We start from the raw sequence: 17,264 nt of genomic DNA on the forward strand, positions 1-17,264 counted from the left end.
CACCGTCAATGTAAAGTCAAACGGAGTATACTTAGGGCTAGTTTGGTAGAGCATTTGTAAAGTAGCAGAAATGCCAGTAGCAATGGTGGTAACAGAAATGCTGGACAATTTTAATAGCAGATATGCTGCTTGAATGCTGGATAGGTGTTTGGTTGAACTTTTACTGTTAACATTTGTGCTGTATAGCATATTGGATAAATTACGTGCAAAGGTATGATGCATTTTAGTTGTAACAAATATAAATAAATACAAAAATAAATAACAAATAATTTTGAAAATAAAAAATTTAGATTTTTAAAATAATAAAAGGAATACGACTAACATTTTTTATGTAGATTAAATTAATTAAAGAGAAATTAAAAGAAGGCATATATTGAATATTATTTATCTGTTATTTTTAAATATATTGAAATTGTAATATATTTTACATGTTTATTTCTTCCTCAAATTTTTCTTCTCCCATGGACGGTACTCATCGCTTCTCTCTTTATTTTCTCTGCCGATTCTTCATCTTCTCCCATGGTTCTTGTCTCACTATTTTTTGTCTCTCACTAATTTCTCTCTCAATTCTTCATCTCCACATTGAAACTAACATCTGAATATGGGTTGGCTCTAACTTGGGGTACCAGATCGAAGCTGTGTATGGGGTGCCAATGCCAAGGGGTGGAGAGGGAATACCATGCCAAGAGTTGGGTGGTTGTTTCTGTTGGTAGTATTGTTGTGGGTGTTGATGGAACCGAACAGAGGTCGATTGCGGCAAAGTTGGTGGGGGCTCCAGGTGGGTCGGGGAAGGATAGGAACAGGGAGGTGAAGAGAGAATAAGAGGAATAAGGGGTATTATGGGGATAACAATAGAAAGATAAGGACAAAATGGGAATGAAAATGAAAATGCTACCAAAATGGTTCCATTTTGTAGCATTTCGAAAAGTAGTAGAAAATGCTTGTTTGGTTGGTATGTAATATTTATGTGTCTGGAAATACTTGTTTGGTTGGTATGTAATATTTATACTACAAAAAAAAAGCCCTACCAAATGGGACCTTAGTAAATTTTGAGGTGTGACTAAAATTTTCTATTTTTTTCCTATAGTTGAATGCCCAGCGGAATTTTCAAGCCCATCTCGGGCTGAGGTATAGGCCTGCTCTACGAATTTTCAGGCCCAAATCAGTCCCGCTGTTACCGGTTACTCGGTTAGCCCGTCCATTGGCATCTAGGTGTACGTGTATGGCTATCACCAAGGAGCTCGTTTGGCTTTCTGTTCTTAAACGGTTTAACCCTCTCGTTTGATTTGATTAGGGGTTTTGCAAAAGCTTCGATCGAACAAAGAAGCAGCAATGATTCACAGGGCACTTAAACTGTCAAGACTAGCAAACACTATCGCCATCCCGACCCGTTTGGGGCTAATTTCTGTCCATTCACGATCACCGTCGCCGTCGCCTGCGGTGAGATTACTCCATGATGGAACCGACGTCTTGGCCGTGAAACCAGTTGCCCTTCAGATGACCGACTACGCTTTCTCTCACGCGAGGTCTCAAAAATCAGGTTTTCCCCTCTTTTTCAGCTTCAATCACTTCTTTTGCCATTTCTGTTTGCGATTATTTTATAAAAATTTTATTTTCTTATCTTTTTACCGGGGCATGTAGATGAATCCTATGCTCAAGGGCTGCTGATATTGGAGCAGTGTCTCTCCACTCAGTCCGGTGACAGTCATGACACTGACAGCCAAAACTCAAAGGGAATGGTCCTGCTTGCTATGGCTACCTTGTTAGCTGACAGGTTTTTCTCTATTTTCAATTTCTATGATTCCCAGTCTTAATTTCAAAATTTTATATTTATTTTACTGACAAACTAAAGGTTAGTCTTCATTATCATCAAATCCAGGGGAAATTTTAATGAAGCAATGGAGAAATTGCAGATGGTTCAAGGTTTAACACAGTCTTCTTTGGCGGTTAGAGGTGAATCTTTTGATACTCGCTGAAGAACTGACTTAGGTCGGGTTTGAAGTTGTTACATTTACCTTAGGAGCTTTAAAACTATTTTGTTAAATCCTTGGTTGTCCAAATGCATTTTCGCAGTATTAAGGCTTTCCGTCTATCTGAAAATCAAAACAAAAGAGTGTGCTGACTGGATTTTCTTTGTTTATGATCTTTTGCAGTTGCAGCAACAGAAGCTCTTGTGGGACTTAATTTAGAGTTGGGGCATGTAAGTCATTACAATGACATCATTGTGTTTCCATAGCTCTTTCCTTTTGCTGTTAGTGTTATTATCATTACAGTCTCTTCGTATATTATGTGGGCTAAGGTCTATCTGCGTAGCTCTCGCCCAGGCAGCCTTGTGCACAGAGATGTTTACTTTTTACCTGTTAGTATCATTATAGTGTTGAGAATGTTAATCTCTAGTTCCCCCTTGCCCGCTACTCTCCCTTCTTTCCCCATTTAAAATTTATCTGGAGATGTTCTCCCTATATAGGATGATACTTCATCAGTGCTGGCAGATAAATGCTTAGAACTATTTGATAAAGATGAACCAAGGGGTAGTGCTGGCGGCTATTTGGCTGTAGAGGCTCGTGCCAAGGCAGTAAAAGGACTGGTTGAACATGTACGTGGTAATCTTGAACCAGGTATGGCTATGATAGTGCCAGAATTGAATCCCTTGTTTTCTCATTCCTTTGGCTTTAACTAATGAGGTACTTGTGCATGGGGGTGCTCCCACACAGTGAAATCATGCTTTCAGGCATTTCTTGTCGTTGAGGATTCAGCTGGTGAGGGTTTTTTGCTTTACTAATCATTAAGAGAATCATTGGTTAAGAATATACTGATCTAGTTAAATATAGGCAGTAGTGCCGCTTTATCGTATGGGGAGTTTTTGCATGGCACAAGGAACTTTTCACTGGCAAAAGAGTTATACCAAAATGTTATTCAAAGTGTGGGTGGGAACAAAGGTTTTGGCAACATATGTACCTTAGCAGCTTGTAATATGGCTCCAGATGAAGTTCTGTTGGCAGCCACCTGTGCTTTGGGGCAGCTTGAGGCACACACAGGGCAGGCTTGGATTTCTTGTGTACCAATTATTTCGTTTTCCCTTTTTAATAATTTCTTCTGTTACTAATATATGGCCGTCAATTCAGGAACTTCGATGATGCAGAGGAGATATTGACGAGGGCGTTGACAAAAACAGAGGAACAATATGGTCTGTTATTTAGAATCCCCACTCCCTTCGATGAGAAATTGACACACACTTTAGTAGAATCGGTGTATCACATAGATTCATTGATTTCGTGTAGGAACTTGTCATCCCAAGGTCGGTGTTGTCTTGACATGCTTGGCTCTCATGTTTCGAAGTAAAGCAAAGCAAGAGCACTCAAGTGCCCTTTTGATACAAGAGGTCAGAACCTCAACATAACCTTGCAATTATAATTTGGACATTGAAATCTTGCTATCTACATTTTGCATGATTAGTTCACAGTAAACCCTTGCAAGTGTTAGTATTTGTCTTGAAAGTGGAATCATGCTCTTATATCATCATCAAAGCTGTGACTAGATTGTTGGTTTTTGCTCAGTTTGTTATTTAGTTAGTTTTGTGACCATAGCCTTCTCTCAGGTTGTTGCGTGCTGTTTTGGTTTATTTACAGATTTACCCCATTATCATGGTTTTAATAACGTCTTGACAACAGGGCCTTTACAGAAGGGCAATAGAGTTGCTGAAGGCATTACCTTTGGAGTCGGAAGGTATAGAGAGTTTTGTACGCGTGGCTTTAGTTTTGTGTTTTTTTAGTGTTCAAATGATAAATTCATCTTTTTTTTTCTTTTTTTTTTCTGTTTTGATTGCACAGAAACTATGGGAAGTAGAAGGGATATAGTCGCCCTTGCAAGAGGTATGGCTGTGTAGCTTAGTGCTTGTCTTCGTGGTTTTCAAAATTAACCATCAACATATGTGGATCTATTCGATTCAGGCCTAACCATGGATGCTTTTAACCTCAGTAATCACTTGTTGATATGGAAAATCATGTGTTCTGACAATTGGATATGTTTATGTACTTCTCGTGGCTCTACACTCGGAACATTTCTACATTATTTTCTTTATAGTTTCAGCATGCATTCTGCATTATTAAATAAGTCACAAATTTGCCTTTTGAGATTGCAAGGCAGTCCGGGTATCTCAAGTTAATATGTTATGTTTGTGTCAACTGTTAAGCACGTAAGCATCTTGTAGCTTTCACAGAATGTTACATGTGTATTTGGAAGTACACAAGGATGGGACACTCACTTGCTAGGGCTTGTGTTAATCCCAATTTTTCAATTGTGTAGGTGGGTATGCGCAAGCACTCTCGGTTCAGCAGAACAGAAAGAATGAAGGAGGGAAAATGAAAAGGTGGGCGGAGTCCGCATGGGGAAGCCACCGCATGTCACTGGCAGAGGCCCTGGATTTATCTGAATCTTCCGGCAAAGTACCAATTATAGATGTTCGAATCAGCCGAGTTCTGTAGAGGTCCGCGTAATGTACTTTTAACTCCAGACGTTTACGAAGCCAAATATAGCAAAAAAATTTTATGCTTGTTTATGATGTTCGCAAATAACATGATATGTACTGAGAGTTGTAGATTGCGCAAAATGCACTGTGTTCATACTTCATACAATAACAGGAATTGAGTGTTTTTGGTACACACACTATTCAAATGTGCAATTACAGAGTTGACTTCGTTGATGAAAGCTCTTCATGGCTTTTTTTCAGAGTGGAAGATCAAGACCTTTCCCAATATCCACCCCAATGACCTGAAGAATTCCCTTGTTCAATATCTGCAATTACCACAAGCTCAGATCAAGGAACATAGTCAACTACAAAAATAAGAACAGAAAAAGAAAATAGAGAGAGAGAGAAGTTACCAACTCCACAATGAAAGTCCCAATGAGGCCAATCATGCAAGCTCTGGAATTCCATATTTCAGCAGTCTTGGTGAAACCCAGAAATGGTGGGTCAAATTTTGGTTGAACTTTTGGCAATTCCACCTGGAAATTGTGCAAGACCCATTTGTTTAAAGCCAAACATAATTATCAAAAACCCATTGGAATTAGTGATGAAATAATTAGAACATACTCCTGCAGGAAGCTTGGCAGCTTGGACAGTGAAAGAGCCTTGCTTCTTGGCCCTTCTAGTGACGCGATTCGGAGTCCGGACAGGCAAAGGTTGCTGGTTTAGATAAGGAACTGTAAGAGCTTTCGTGGACAACAGAGAGGATGTAATAAGCGAAGTAGCAGCCATTGTTCTTCCTGGTTTCAGACGCGGACCGTTTCAACACTTATCGCGATTACTTGTTGAAGGTGCGGTTGACAACTTTACACGTAATGTTGTTTCAATGGCCAAAAACAAATTAATTTCGTAGAATATATCATTTTTAAAAAATACTTATAGTGCATTTATTTTATTTTGTTTAGCTTCTTGGAATTTAATTGTTATTTTGAAATGGGTATGGAGTTTTTAATGGGCTTAAAAATTGGGATGGACCCAGAGTTTAATGGCCCGAAACAGCTATAAGAAGTATTGGCTGGATTTTTGTCGGATCACCCGCTTAAAGTACAAAATTACTGGCTAAAATCGGGTAAATGTCACTTTCCGTCTCTAAATGATGGTTCATTTTACAACTCAGTCATTTAAAGATCAAATGTTACTTTTTAGTCATTGATTTTGTTGAGTCATTTCACAATCAAATTTTCTAAAGTCTCGTTCAGTCAACGCGCTAACGTGTCCTATTGACCAAACGAAAAATGTTTAATAAATGATACGACGATACGGAAATCTGATGTGTACTATTTATGTTATAGAATAATGACACTGATTAAAGAGGACATTGGCGCAAAAAGGGATTTTAAAGTGAAAATGCCCATCTTGAAACCCTAAAATCAATTTACTTGGTACGCCGTTGTTGAGAAACCAAGACAGCACAACAACCTCTCACCCTAATTGTTGCAGTCAACCTATGGCCCCTCAATGGAATCCTTACAACTGGTAGACCTTTCACACTAATTGAGATTTTGGTGTTGTCAAAAGTATATGTTGATCTAAACTTTAGATCTCGATATCTGCCTCTGATGTTGTTAGATTATGTGTTCGATTGGTGATTGGCAGGAAGGGCATGTATGTTGACCTGCTCAAATCATAATGCTTGAAATCTCCGAAAGTGATCAGCCGCAAACTAAGGGATTTGACCTAACAATCCCATGAGTTTGGCCGAATTAAAGGGGAGTAAGCATTTAATTCATTAATTATAAAAAGAGTAGAGACATCCTATGTAATTTTTTGAGCACTATTTTTTTTTTGTATAATTTTGCTAGTGATAATCTTGAAAACTTACTTAGGGCAGTTAATATCCAGAGGAGTTTTAGTGGAACTGACCATATTTCCATCTAGGAGTATTCAGCCAAGGTGTGATTTTTGTCCACCATAGTGAGAGACTTGTGGAACAGGAGCATAAGATTTTTGGAGAGGCTGGAGATGAATCTGATGAAGCTGGAAAGGATAATGGAGATAAAAGTGATGAAATTGGAGAGGATGGAGATGGCAATGATGAAGCTGTAGAGGATACAGCTGACAATGATGAAGTCAGAGAAGATGGAGCTGAAAGTCAGAGTTTAGATATGGTCTTGATGACCATTTTGTGACACAAATAAATTTTTATTGACTAATTTGTAATAATTTAGATTTGTTCTAAAAGTCAGAATTTGCTGGTCTTTCTAATTGTCTTGATCTTATTGTACCACGTGTTTATTTTTAAAAATAAATTGTGGAATTTCCAAGTAAGCAAGTCTCAAGCCAATCAAACTAAGAAAATAGTTTTTTTTTTTTTTAACTTTTTGATGCCACGTCATTGCATTGATTAACTGAGATTTCATAAAAACTAATTATGAAATGACTCAATAAAATCGGCGATCAAAACATAAGGTTTGATCTTTTAGTTACTAAGTTGTAACATGAACTATTTGTCAATAACGAAAAGTGACATTTACCCAGCAAAAGTTATTGGGCTCCAAAACGAGATTTGGATCAACGATTAAGAAATGCCTGTAAGAGTAGTGGAAAACTCAACTCCATCTCATGTTTCATGTTTTATGGTCTAACTAGCTATTGAATTGTTTTTAACTATCACAACATCGTATGTTTTTTTTTGGATAAAGTCATTGATGATTGATTTTAACTTTTTCACAACTAACAGTTAAGTGATTAATGAAACATGCTTGAATTGATCTGCAATCCATTCCAGAAGCTCAACCTGAATTAATCTACCAATGAGGGAAGTTTTGGTTTCATGGTTTTGTCATCTTATGAGTTTCACTGAGCATGAAATCTAGGTGAGTTTGTCAGTTAATTACATTTCTGGAGACTAAGATGAACTCATCGATTTCCTAATAAAGTCAAGCGTACTGATAATGCATTCCACATTTTTTGGACACTCAGTTTTCAAGTTTGCTCCAGTGGGCTTCTCATCACAGTAACCTCCCCATCCTGAAACAATGACCAGCATTTTGGACTGGTCCACATGCTTTGACTTGACATGTAAAACTCATGTTATACTTTCCAAAAAAAAAAAAATTATCATTAACCCAAAGAAGAAACTCAATACCAACGAAGGTTGACCTGAGTGGTAAGGGGTTCTGATCGCTTAAATAAGATCTTAGGTTTGAGTCCTTGTGGATACAAAAAACCTTCTTGAGAGAGGTCCCCGCCTTTGCCTCCCACCCGTACCTCGGAGGATTAGTACTGGGCTTGTCTAGAGATACCATGGGAAACCCAAAAAAAAAAAAAAAAAAACTCAATAATACATGCACTTAACATTATATAAGTGTATTAAAAATTAAAAAATTTAGTGCATTGGGCTGTAGCTAGGTTCCGCCCTAGCTTCCAATGTCTCTCAAAATTCAATCAACATGCAATCAATGATTTTTACCCAATCACGGATCAAAGAGAATTAAGCCAGACAATAGATGATTTCTACTTCTTGAAATCTTGTCAAACACAATTTCAATAGATATTATTTTATCTTGTATAACATATTTAGCTTTCACGAACATTAATATCTATTTATGCTAACATTTTAGTTATTATATGAGACCAAACATCAAGATATATGTCCATTGACAATATCATTTCAAGTAGTTGTACTGTTCTCAAAAACTCTAAATTTTTCTTCCCATAAACACAGGATCTAAATAATTTTATTTTAATATTAGCACACGTCAACATAAACTTTGTGACCCCACACTTGATTGGGAGCAAGTTATTTCTCTAAGATTCATTGATGTTGAATTTTTTGAATTTCGAAAAAATGTTAAACATTTCTAAGTTTATCGTACACAATCCTACATAATCTATGTGACATGTCAACTCAACATGTCACATAGATTAAATTAAAAAAATTAAAAAAATTGAATAACTTTTCTCACTTCTCTCTCCTCATGATTTCTTTTTTAACCTTTTCATCTCTCTTTCTTTTCTCTCACATTCTAGCCACAAGATAATTATCTCACACAACCTAAGTTTCTCTCAGCTACAACATTCCAAAGTAAATAATGAAGAAGCAACTTCTTTAAGTTTTGTGAGCTTCGGTTAGGGTATCGTGTTGGTGATTAATGCGAAAGACATTGTCAATTTTCTTGGATATTCTGTCAACAAACATATTAGAATATGCAGAGCTTCGCTGCTTGTTCGAGGTGAGTCCATAAATGCTTGATCAACAATCACAATCGATTTTTGGTCATAATATTTTGATTTTAGGTTGTTGATTGATTGATGAAGAATGTGGTTGGGATTATGTGTTCTACTGATAACTTATTACATTGTCCCAACGCATACAACGTCTTTTTACACTGTCCAATATTTGACAATGTACTATGATACAAATTGTATTAGTACACTCTTGGTAAAATGAGAGATGAAATCCTATGTGATCTAACAATTATATAATTCAAGAATCTCTGATCAAGAATATGAGTATTAATTAAAAAAAAATCTTCTTGATTCACTCATGGTTATATGAATTGATTTCGACAAGTTAGACATATTTTCTACAAAACCAATGAAAAACACTTGCAACTGAAAAGTTATGCTAAAACACATTTAATAGTAGAACTCTATAATTAAATATCATAGATTCCTTAGTTTAGAGGTCCAATCAGGAGCAAATAACTAGATCTCTGTGTTGGAATAGATCTCTTTTAATCTCCAGTTGTCGTCTCGCTGATCTCTGTGAATTGAGGATATTTTGGATGGGAAGAAGATGGCATGGCATTTCAAAATCTTTATTCAATTTATTTTAAATTAACTATATATAAGTTAATCTACATCAACAATTATTGTTGACTATCATGCCACCTCGCATGTTGATTGTCCGAAAAGTCTAAAAATTGACCTGGTTATTAGATTTGAACAATTTAATTTTTCGATTCCCAATTGAAACTTTTGAAAATTCAATAACTGAGTTCAACTGAGTTATATTTTTTAGTGACTAAAAGTTGTATTAGCCCTAATTTATATCCGAAAAAAAAAACACTATGGCAAAAATTAGGAGAGAGATATTTTTTTTTAAAAAAAAGAGAAATTAATGAGGAAAAAAAAGAAAGAAAAGAAAACCGGTCACTGCACGCTCATGATCATCAATCAATCACACGATCACGAACTCGGAAAGTAGGGTCCACGCACAACTGTAAAATAAAACGACGTTACGGGACATGAACGGGCCCTACCCGGAAAAAATTCTCGTACTCCTGCCATCTTGCACGGTGCTCCTTTTTCGACATTTATGAAAAGCAGTCAAACCAAGTCACGCAATTGGCGACTGTTTCACATAATAATATAAAACCAAACCAAATATCAAATCCATGCAAACCCAAAGCATTAACCTCCTCCTATGAGGGTCGTGCCCTGTCCTCTCTTTGAACCAACTACCCCCCACGAACCCCTTCTTTGTTTTAACTGCCCCTAACCTCATATTTCCATTTACACCAAAAAATACAACTCTTCAGTATTTGTTTTCCATTCTCAAATGCCCCAAGAATTACACTGTATCGCATGGGTATATATATGTGTGTGTGTGTTGGGATTCTTAGGAGTTTAAACAATACATAGTTTTATAAATGGATTCGTTGCTCTGTGACGAGAATTGGCTTTCAATTCCTGATGATCAATGCCAACAATCCAATCATATTCAGGGCTTAGAGAAACACAGTGATTTGTCAAACGAGAAAGTTTCGGAGGCTTTGAAAATTTGCTTAGAGAAGGAATCAAGTTACGTGCCTAAAGCCGGATACGCAAGGCAACTCCAGTCTGATAATGATTTCTTGTCTGCTAGGTTCAGAGCCGTTCATTGGCTTATCAAGGTTGGTTGACTATGAATCATCATGTTTACATATATTAATCTGCGCTACTCGATCGAAGTTAATAGAAATATGCCATCAATCCAATCATTGCTGCAGTCTTGTATACGGATGAACCTGCCTTATGGGATTGCATTCTCCGCTGTAAATTATCTTGATCGGTTTATGTCAGTGAATGATCTGTGCAAGGTAAGGGGTTTGTTTTTGCAACAATACATTTTTCCATGATTTTCTACTGATGTCTTAAACTCACTTCATATTCGAATATCTGTGATTTAGATGGAATGGAATTGTCAGATGGTTAAATTACTCTCTGTGGCATGTTTATCTGTCGCCTCCAAGTTCACTGAGATGTCGGTTCCCCCGTTTCGCGAAATTCAGGTGATCGTGGCTGCTTGATCAGTTTATTGTTGTTGTTTTCGTTATATTAATGTTGTCTGTATATGCTGTCTGATCATGAAGATGGAGGGTCTTGATCATTCTTTCGAAACAAGTACGATCCAGCGAATGGAACTGAGTTTGTTGCAGGAATTGGGATGGCACATGAACTCTACAACACCATATTCCTACGTAGAAATTATGCTGCCAACATTGGACATCGGTTCTTCCTTAACATCTCAACTCCATAAAGATCAGTTAACCAACCGAGTAACTGAGTTGCTTCTTGGGGCTCTATTAGGTATGTTTGGGGTATATTTGTTTATAGTGATCCCAGCTATACTGATCCCAACAGCTGGTATCCCGATTATCTCAATTGCTAAGTTGTATACACAGGATTTCATGTGAATTATATGGAACATATGAAGCCCATGAATTCAATTGAATCATATGTGTCCAACGCATGCAGCTACGTACGAGGATAACTGGGATACCAAGGTGCTGGGATATATCTTTATCAGTTTTGATGCTTATCAAATATTGTAATTCTTTGCATTGATAAGTAAAGTTTGAATTTTTAGACCTTAAATTGATGGAGTATCAGCCAAGCATCCTTGCTGTTTCTGCTCTATGGTGCAGTTTGGAAGAGTATACACCTTCAAATTCTAATATCCACCACCTCAATAACTTTACAAAGCTCTTTAATCAAGATCAAAAGGTAAATGAGCCTGTTTTTCTATGATGAATTATTAGTAATTTTTTTAATTAATAGTCCTGTTAGTTCACTTTTCTATTGGCATGTTATATATTTTGATCACAGGATGATCTAGTGAAGTGCCACAGTATCATGGAAAGATGTGAGGCATATCACTGCCCTTCAAGCCCTGTGACAGTATTATTGAAAGAGCAGATTAATATTCCTGATGATTGTATCTTTGATCTCACAATTCGTAAGTGGCCTTGCTCAAACATGGATCGTAATCCAGTCAATGAGAAGAATCCAAGGATCTAGCTAGTGTTTACAGAAAATTATATGTAACAATTTCTCGTACTACTCTCTCTGTATTTTTCGTATTTCACAAAGCAAAGCGCTCCTAGTAAATGTGAGTGATACAGTCTTATGCAGATGTTATTGCAGCCAACTGTTGAGAATGATACAATATTCAGGTTGTCGAATCGAATCGAATCGAATCGATTTAGCAAAATTATGAATCACGAATCGTATCAAATCGTGAATTATAATTAAGATTCACTTAATTTTTAATAATATATTATAATATATATGCATATTCATATAAAATAGAATATCGTATTACATCATGTCTCAAATGGTCCAAAATTCACAAAATTATCTCTATTATTATACTCAAGCATCAATTTCAATGGCATTATCATCTCCTAATAAATCATCATCTTCTTCTTCAAAAACTTCAGTCTCTTCATTCTCAACATCATCAACTTCAATCACTTATTTTTTTTGTTCAAATTTCTAGGCCCTACAAAAACGATCAAACAAATTTATTAGCAGAGAAAAATTATAAAGGAATGCAAAAATGATATCAATTATAAATATAATACATTAATACCTCTCTTTCTCTTTTGGCTATAATCATGGGTCACATGCTTCATAAGATTTTGTGCACTACTATTGAGGTAGGGGTTCTGATCTTTTTGGACTTCTAAATACCCGACTTTTAGTTTCAGTATAAATTCTGAGATATTATTCTCCTTGTTATCTGCTTGCTCCTCGAATTCCTTAATGTCATTTACATTGGGAAATTATTAGTATTTTGTTGTCTCCGACTGATTTGTCTAGAGTTTGATTGTAGTGTTGTGATAAGCTTTGATTCTGTTATGGTATGTAGGGGTTCTATATTTATTGGCCTCTACTGCCCGATATTCTTGTTCGTATGATTTCGTGAATTGCTTCTTTCACTTGACTAGTACTTAATATTTGTTCTCAATCGTTTCGTTTTCCATTCTTGGAAATCGTAGTCATTACTTGTTTTCGTCTTATCGTTTCGTGATCTCTATTTATTGATCTCACAATAGTGCATCCGTTGATAAATTCGTTTTGGTATTGCTTATTGTTCTTGATGATTAATGTGCTTTGATACTTGATTGGTTATTTGGATATGCTTGTTTTGTCGTCTTGCGCGATTGAATCTCTCGACATGTAGACTTGGCGTGAAACCGTTTTGGTACTTTGGATTGCGAGAAAAATGTTTTAAATAAACAAATTTTATTCTAAAACATTTTTGCCTTAAAATAAAATATTAGAAATATTATTTTTTTTTATAAATTTATGTGTAAATCACATAATAATATTTTTAATTTGACCAGGTTCTTCTTAGAGTCTTGCATCATATTTAGAAAATAAAATATGTTTTCTAAAGGAAGATTGAATCGTTTTGGGTGCATGGAAAATTTCTATTGAAGACATGTATCATGATTGACTTGGTTGGTTTAGATGGGTGTAGTTAGCATCAATGCAATAGCATTGTTGTTTTGTCTAGTTGTTGTGAAATTTGTGGTGTTGGCTTTGTTGTTGTTAACTTGTGGTTTGTGGTTAGCTATGTTATTATTGTCTTGCCGGTTGTGGTTTGTGGAGTTGTATGGATGGTTGTTGGTGCCACGGTCTCCGATGGCTGTTCCGGACTATCGTGTGCTACTTTTGAGAATTGTGGATGGTTTTTGTATGCCACGGCTTCTGACGATTTTCCAGAGTATTGTGTGCTATTATCTTTGAGATTTATGGATGATTTTGAGTCTCACGGCCTCCAATGGTTGCTTCGGACTATCGTGCTCTGTCTTTGAGAGACATGGATGTTTTGAGTGCCCAGCCTACGATGGTTGTTCGAACTGTCATGCATTGTCTTTGAGAGATGTGGATGGTTTGATGCCATGACCTTCGATGGTTGTTCCGGACTTCCATGTGCTACGATTGACTATTGTGTTTGATGGATGGTTGTGTTGGAGCTGTGATGTGTATGATTACATGAATATATTGCTGGTTCATATACACTGTGTTGTGGGTATTGACTGTGGAATGATTATATTGATTATTGTTTGTCATTTTTATTTTGGTTGTTTCGGATTCGTTTGTGTGATTGTTGTGCACTCAGGTACCTACCACATAGGTATTTAGGTTCCTATCGAGTACTTACCCCTACTAGGTTTTATAGCTCACCCTCTCTTTCTTTGTTTTCCTCACGTTCAGGTGAGTTCATTAATGGTGACCAACTCCCGACGACGTGATCGTGGTGACATGGATACTAGAATCTATCGGGTTATGGATAGTTGTGTTAGGTTATTGTTGTTTAAGGTTCCGCGTATTTAATTTGGCTGGTTGTTTTGAATATTTTATTATTTATTTAAATAATAAATGCATTGTGAGGATTTTGGTTAAATTTTTGATAGTCGAGGTTAGTTTGGTCTTTTCGCAAACCCCCTCGACGGTCGTTATAGTTGTTTAAGTCTTTTTGCTCCAATCGGTTTCGCCTCTTAGTATGAACGTATATATATATATATATATATATATATATATATATATAAATGAACAATTGATATTTTTTATAAATTTCTCTAGCTTTCACATAAGCGGACGCACTATTAGATATGGGTGCCGATATTTGCACACAAATTTAGACTTAATACACTTATATTTTTAAAAAATACTTTAGTTTACCAATTTATCTTTAAATGAAATTACTTTAAGACCTATCTACTTTTTGCACCCATATTTTTTACTCAGTACAATTAAATTAAATTTAACTTTGTAACCCTAATCTTTTAATTAAATTTGTATACGAATGATTGTTCTCCTCTCACCTCCTATCTTCTTGTAGTCTTCCATCTTCTCCCAATATTGGATATTCATGAATTACAAGAACAACATTATGACAGAGAATTCAATGTCTTCGCCTAGTTACATTGAAGAAGAGAGGAAACTTGTTGAAAATTATGAAAAAAAAAACACTATAGAGAGTCTCGTAGAAAACAATAAAGAGAGAGATATTAGACAAAATCTCCCCAATGAAGTAAGTATATAATTTTTGCTATTTTAATTGTGTTAATATGAGATTATTAAACCTTTCCATGTTTTGCGGCAGAGGACATAAGATTTATTCCCCAATATGGAACTTTTAAGCACCATCTTTTTATTTTCGAGTGTGGTATATATTTAGGAATAGATTTGGATATTTGAACCCCCCCTCTCCTAGACCTGAGACTTTTACGCCCCATCCCCGCCCCGCCATACCCCGCGGATCCCCTCTCTCCGCCCCGTCCTTATTCAACATCTTTGAAAATTGTAAAATTAAATTACACATCCTAGGATTCGAACCTGGGACTTCTAAGTGGGAGAGTGAGGAGCTAACCAACAAGCCAAAGCTACTTTCATAATACATTTGTCAACTAATTAAATTATTATCTTTACATACCACCTATTATATTTTTAACACAATTAAATAATTTTAGTTTTACTTAATGGGTATTTATTTTAAATTTTATATTATACACATCTATAGTTTTTTAAATTGTTTAATTTTATACTTTATTTTATAAAATCTTAGGGTCTTAAGATCTTATCAACATTTATGAGTAGAGGATCATATTATGGCTTTAGGGTTTAGTGCTTAGGTTTAGGGTTTAGGGTTCAAGGCCTTTAGGGTTTAGGGCCTTTAGGGATTATGGGTTTAGGGTCTTTAGGGATTTGGGGTTTAAGATTTAGGGTTTAAGGCCTTTAGGGTTTTAGAGATTAGGATTTAGGAGTATATGGTCATATTTAACTCAAGATTTAGGGTCCTATATTTTTATCAAAATCAATTCAATTGACTTAGGAATAGAGACTAGAGAGTCATATTTAACTTAGGGTTTAGAGTAAGCTTTTATCAACATTTATTCAATATAATTAAGAGTATAATAATATTATGTTTAGGGACTTAGGGTTTAGGTGTTACTTTGATTTTAATAATAATATCAAATTAAAATATGTCTAATTAGAGAAATAAATATTTTTTTATATTATGATATATATATATGAATATCTATGGCGGGGCGGGGTGCGGGTCGGGTTGCGGGGCGGGGGATAGGGTCAGGTCGGGTCAGGTCGGGGCAGGTTGGGAGGCATCCCCCCCGCGGGTTGAGATTTTTTGCCCCGTCCCCGCCCCGCACAACCTATATATACTAAACATATATATATTAAAGAAAAAGATCACATTCTTAATTGTATTTTTTTCATATTTTTTTCACCTAATATTTTTTTATTAATTAAAATGCTTTGATTTTTTATTAATATTTTCGGTTTTTATTAATTTTTTAAATTATTATTTTCCTTTTTAATTTTTCTGTAAATAAAAGATAAATTATATTTTTGATATTAATTTGATAATTTTTCAAGACAGACAATAATTTATTCAAACACGTGAACAAAAGTTTCGGAATAAGATTTGATGAATCTATATGAGTGCATAAACGCATCGAATCGTTCCGAATACGGAGTAACCCATGTTGCTGTGCAAGTATGCCTATAGTGAACCCATTCAGGTGTGATGGGAGGCATTGGATAATCCCTTGTCAAACCAACTTTGAGGTAGTGATTACCATTTACGTGCCCTATAACGATGGCAACATGCTGATAGGGTGGTGGAGGAGCTGTATGTAGTGGTAGATATGTTCAACTCTCTACGTGATGAAGAACATGCAATATAACAAAAGAACTCATATTTTGATTGACTAAAACATTATACCATATTAGTTTCAAATTCACATCTATCGTTAACCTTGATATTATCTGTCATCTCGTTTGCATGTTCGTCTTCTTGCTTTATTCTGACTGAGATAAAATCACCCTACCAACAATATAATTTACACGGAGTATGTGTAGAAAAACACTAAATAAAAAATATTTACTTAAAATACACTAAATAAAAAATATTTACTTAAAAATATTAAATCAGTATCTGTATTTACATGTTCACTTGAATCGCTTGGCAAGTGGTAGTCGAAAAGATCGCTCAAGTAATCCATATCCACAATAGATCTCGGCTGCACTTCTTTCGGATGCTGGTGAGGCTCTATAAGCTGTTGTTGTCCCTTCTTTTAGTTCAATTTTTTACTCGTGGATATACACATAGAAAGAAAGAGATATATATTGGTGGATATGAGAGAGAGGAGAGACTGTCAAGATTCTCATGGGCATGCTCATGAGTAGTATAAATCAGGGTTTAGGGTTTAGGCATGCTCATGAATAGTAATCAACGAGTCTTTTTAAAACTTTTGTACATGAGGCACAAAGTAATGTCGTTTGAGAAGTGACTAGGATTTTGTCACGTCCAAACGTCACTAGAAATCAAAAATAAAAAAGACTATTGATAAACTGTTTCTCATGTTGTCACATGTAACGTTAGGTTGCACTCCTCAGTCCACCCCATGCATTTGGTGTATCATACTAGTATCTATGATTAGAGTACAATGTCAATGTTCTTCTCAAAGGTGGTAGGGGACTCTTGTATCACATGCAA

General features: G+C 35.7%; 3 protein-coding genes across 4 annotated transcripts; 2 read left to right on the forward strand and 1 right to left on the reverse strand.

The window, feature by feature from the left end:
* Positions 1-1,239: 1,239 nt before the first annotated feature.
* LOC119998276 lies at positions 1,240-4,659 on the forward strand. Of its 2 annotated transcripts, XM_038845560.1 has the most exons (12): positions 1,240-1,540; positions 1,642-1,774; positions 1,880-1,953; positions 2,154-2,200; positions 2,468-2,618; positions 2,715-2,759; positions 2,832-3,039; positions 3,126-3,187; positions 3,282-3,382; positions 3,672-3,726; positions 3,831-3,872; positions 4,306-4,659. In XM_038845560.1, exons 1-12 carry the CDS (start codon positions 1,333-1,335, stop codon positions 4,482-4,484), a joined length of 1,305 nt encoding a protein of 434 aa, XP_038701488.1. In that variant the 5' UTR covers positions 1,240-1,332; the 3' UTR covers positions 4,485-4,659. The 2 variants fall into 2 exon arrangements, 1 of the variants encoding a protein (XP_038701488.1); XR_005468219.1 differs by lacking the exon at positions 4,306-4,659 and having other exon boundaries at positions 3,630-3,726; positions 3,831-3,874.
* On the reverse strand, positions 4,577-5,272 carry LOC119998277 (light-harvesting complex-like protein OHP1, chloroplastic). The gene is made up of 3 exons (XM_038845561.1): positions 5,093-5,272; positions 4,882-5,004; positions 4,577-4,794 (listed from the first exon to the last, which is right to left on the reverse strand). Exons 1-3 carry the CDS (start codon positions 5,255-5,257, stop codon positions 4,726-4,728), a joined length of 357 nt encoding a protein of 118 aa, XP_038701489.1. The 5' UTR covers positions 5,258-5,272; the 3' UTR covers positions 4,577-4,725.
* A 4,850-nt stretch (positions 5,273-10,122) lies between these two features.
* LOC119998587 (putative cyclin-D7-1) lies at positions 10,123-11,752 on the forward strand. The gene is made up of 7 exons (XM_038845930.1): positions 10,123-10,365; positions 10,462-10,551; positions 10,642-10,743; positions 10,825-11,098; positions 11,210-11,282; positions 11,380-11,458; positions 11,561-11,752. The coding sequence occupies exons 1-7, from the start codon at positions 10,123-10,125 to the stop codon at positions 11,750-11,752; spliced, it is 1,053 nt and encodes a 350-aa protein (XP_038701858.1).
* The last annotated feature ends 5,512 nt before the right edge of the window (positions 11,753-17,264 follow it).

Source organism: Tripterygium wilfordii, chromosome 5 (genome assembly GCF_013401445.1).
Source record: "Tripterygium wilfordii isolate XIE 37 chromosome 5, ASM1340144v1, whole genome shotgun sequence".
Taxonomy (NCBI): domain Eukaryota; kingdom Viridiplantae; phylum Streptophyta; class Magnoliopsida; order Celastrales; family Celastraceae; genus Tripterygium; species Tripterygium wilfordii.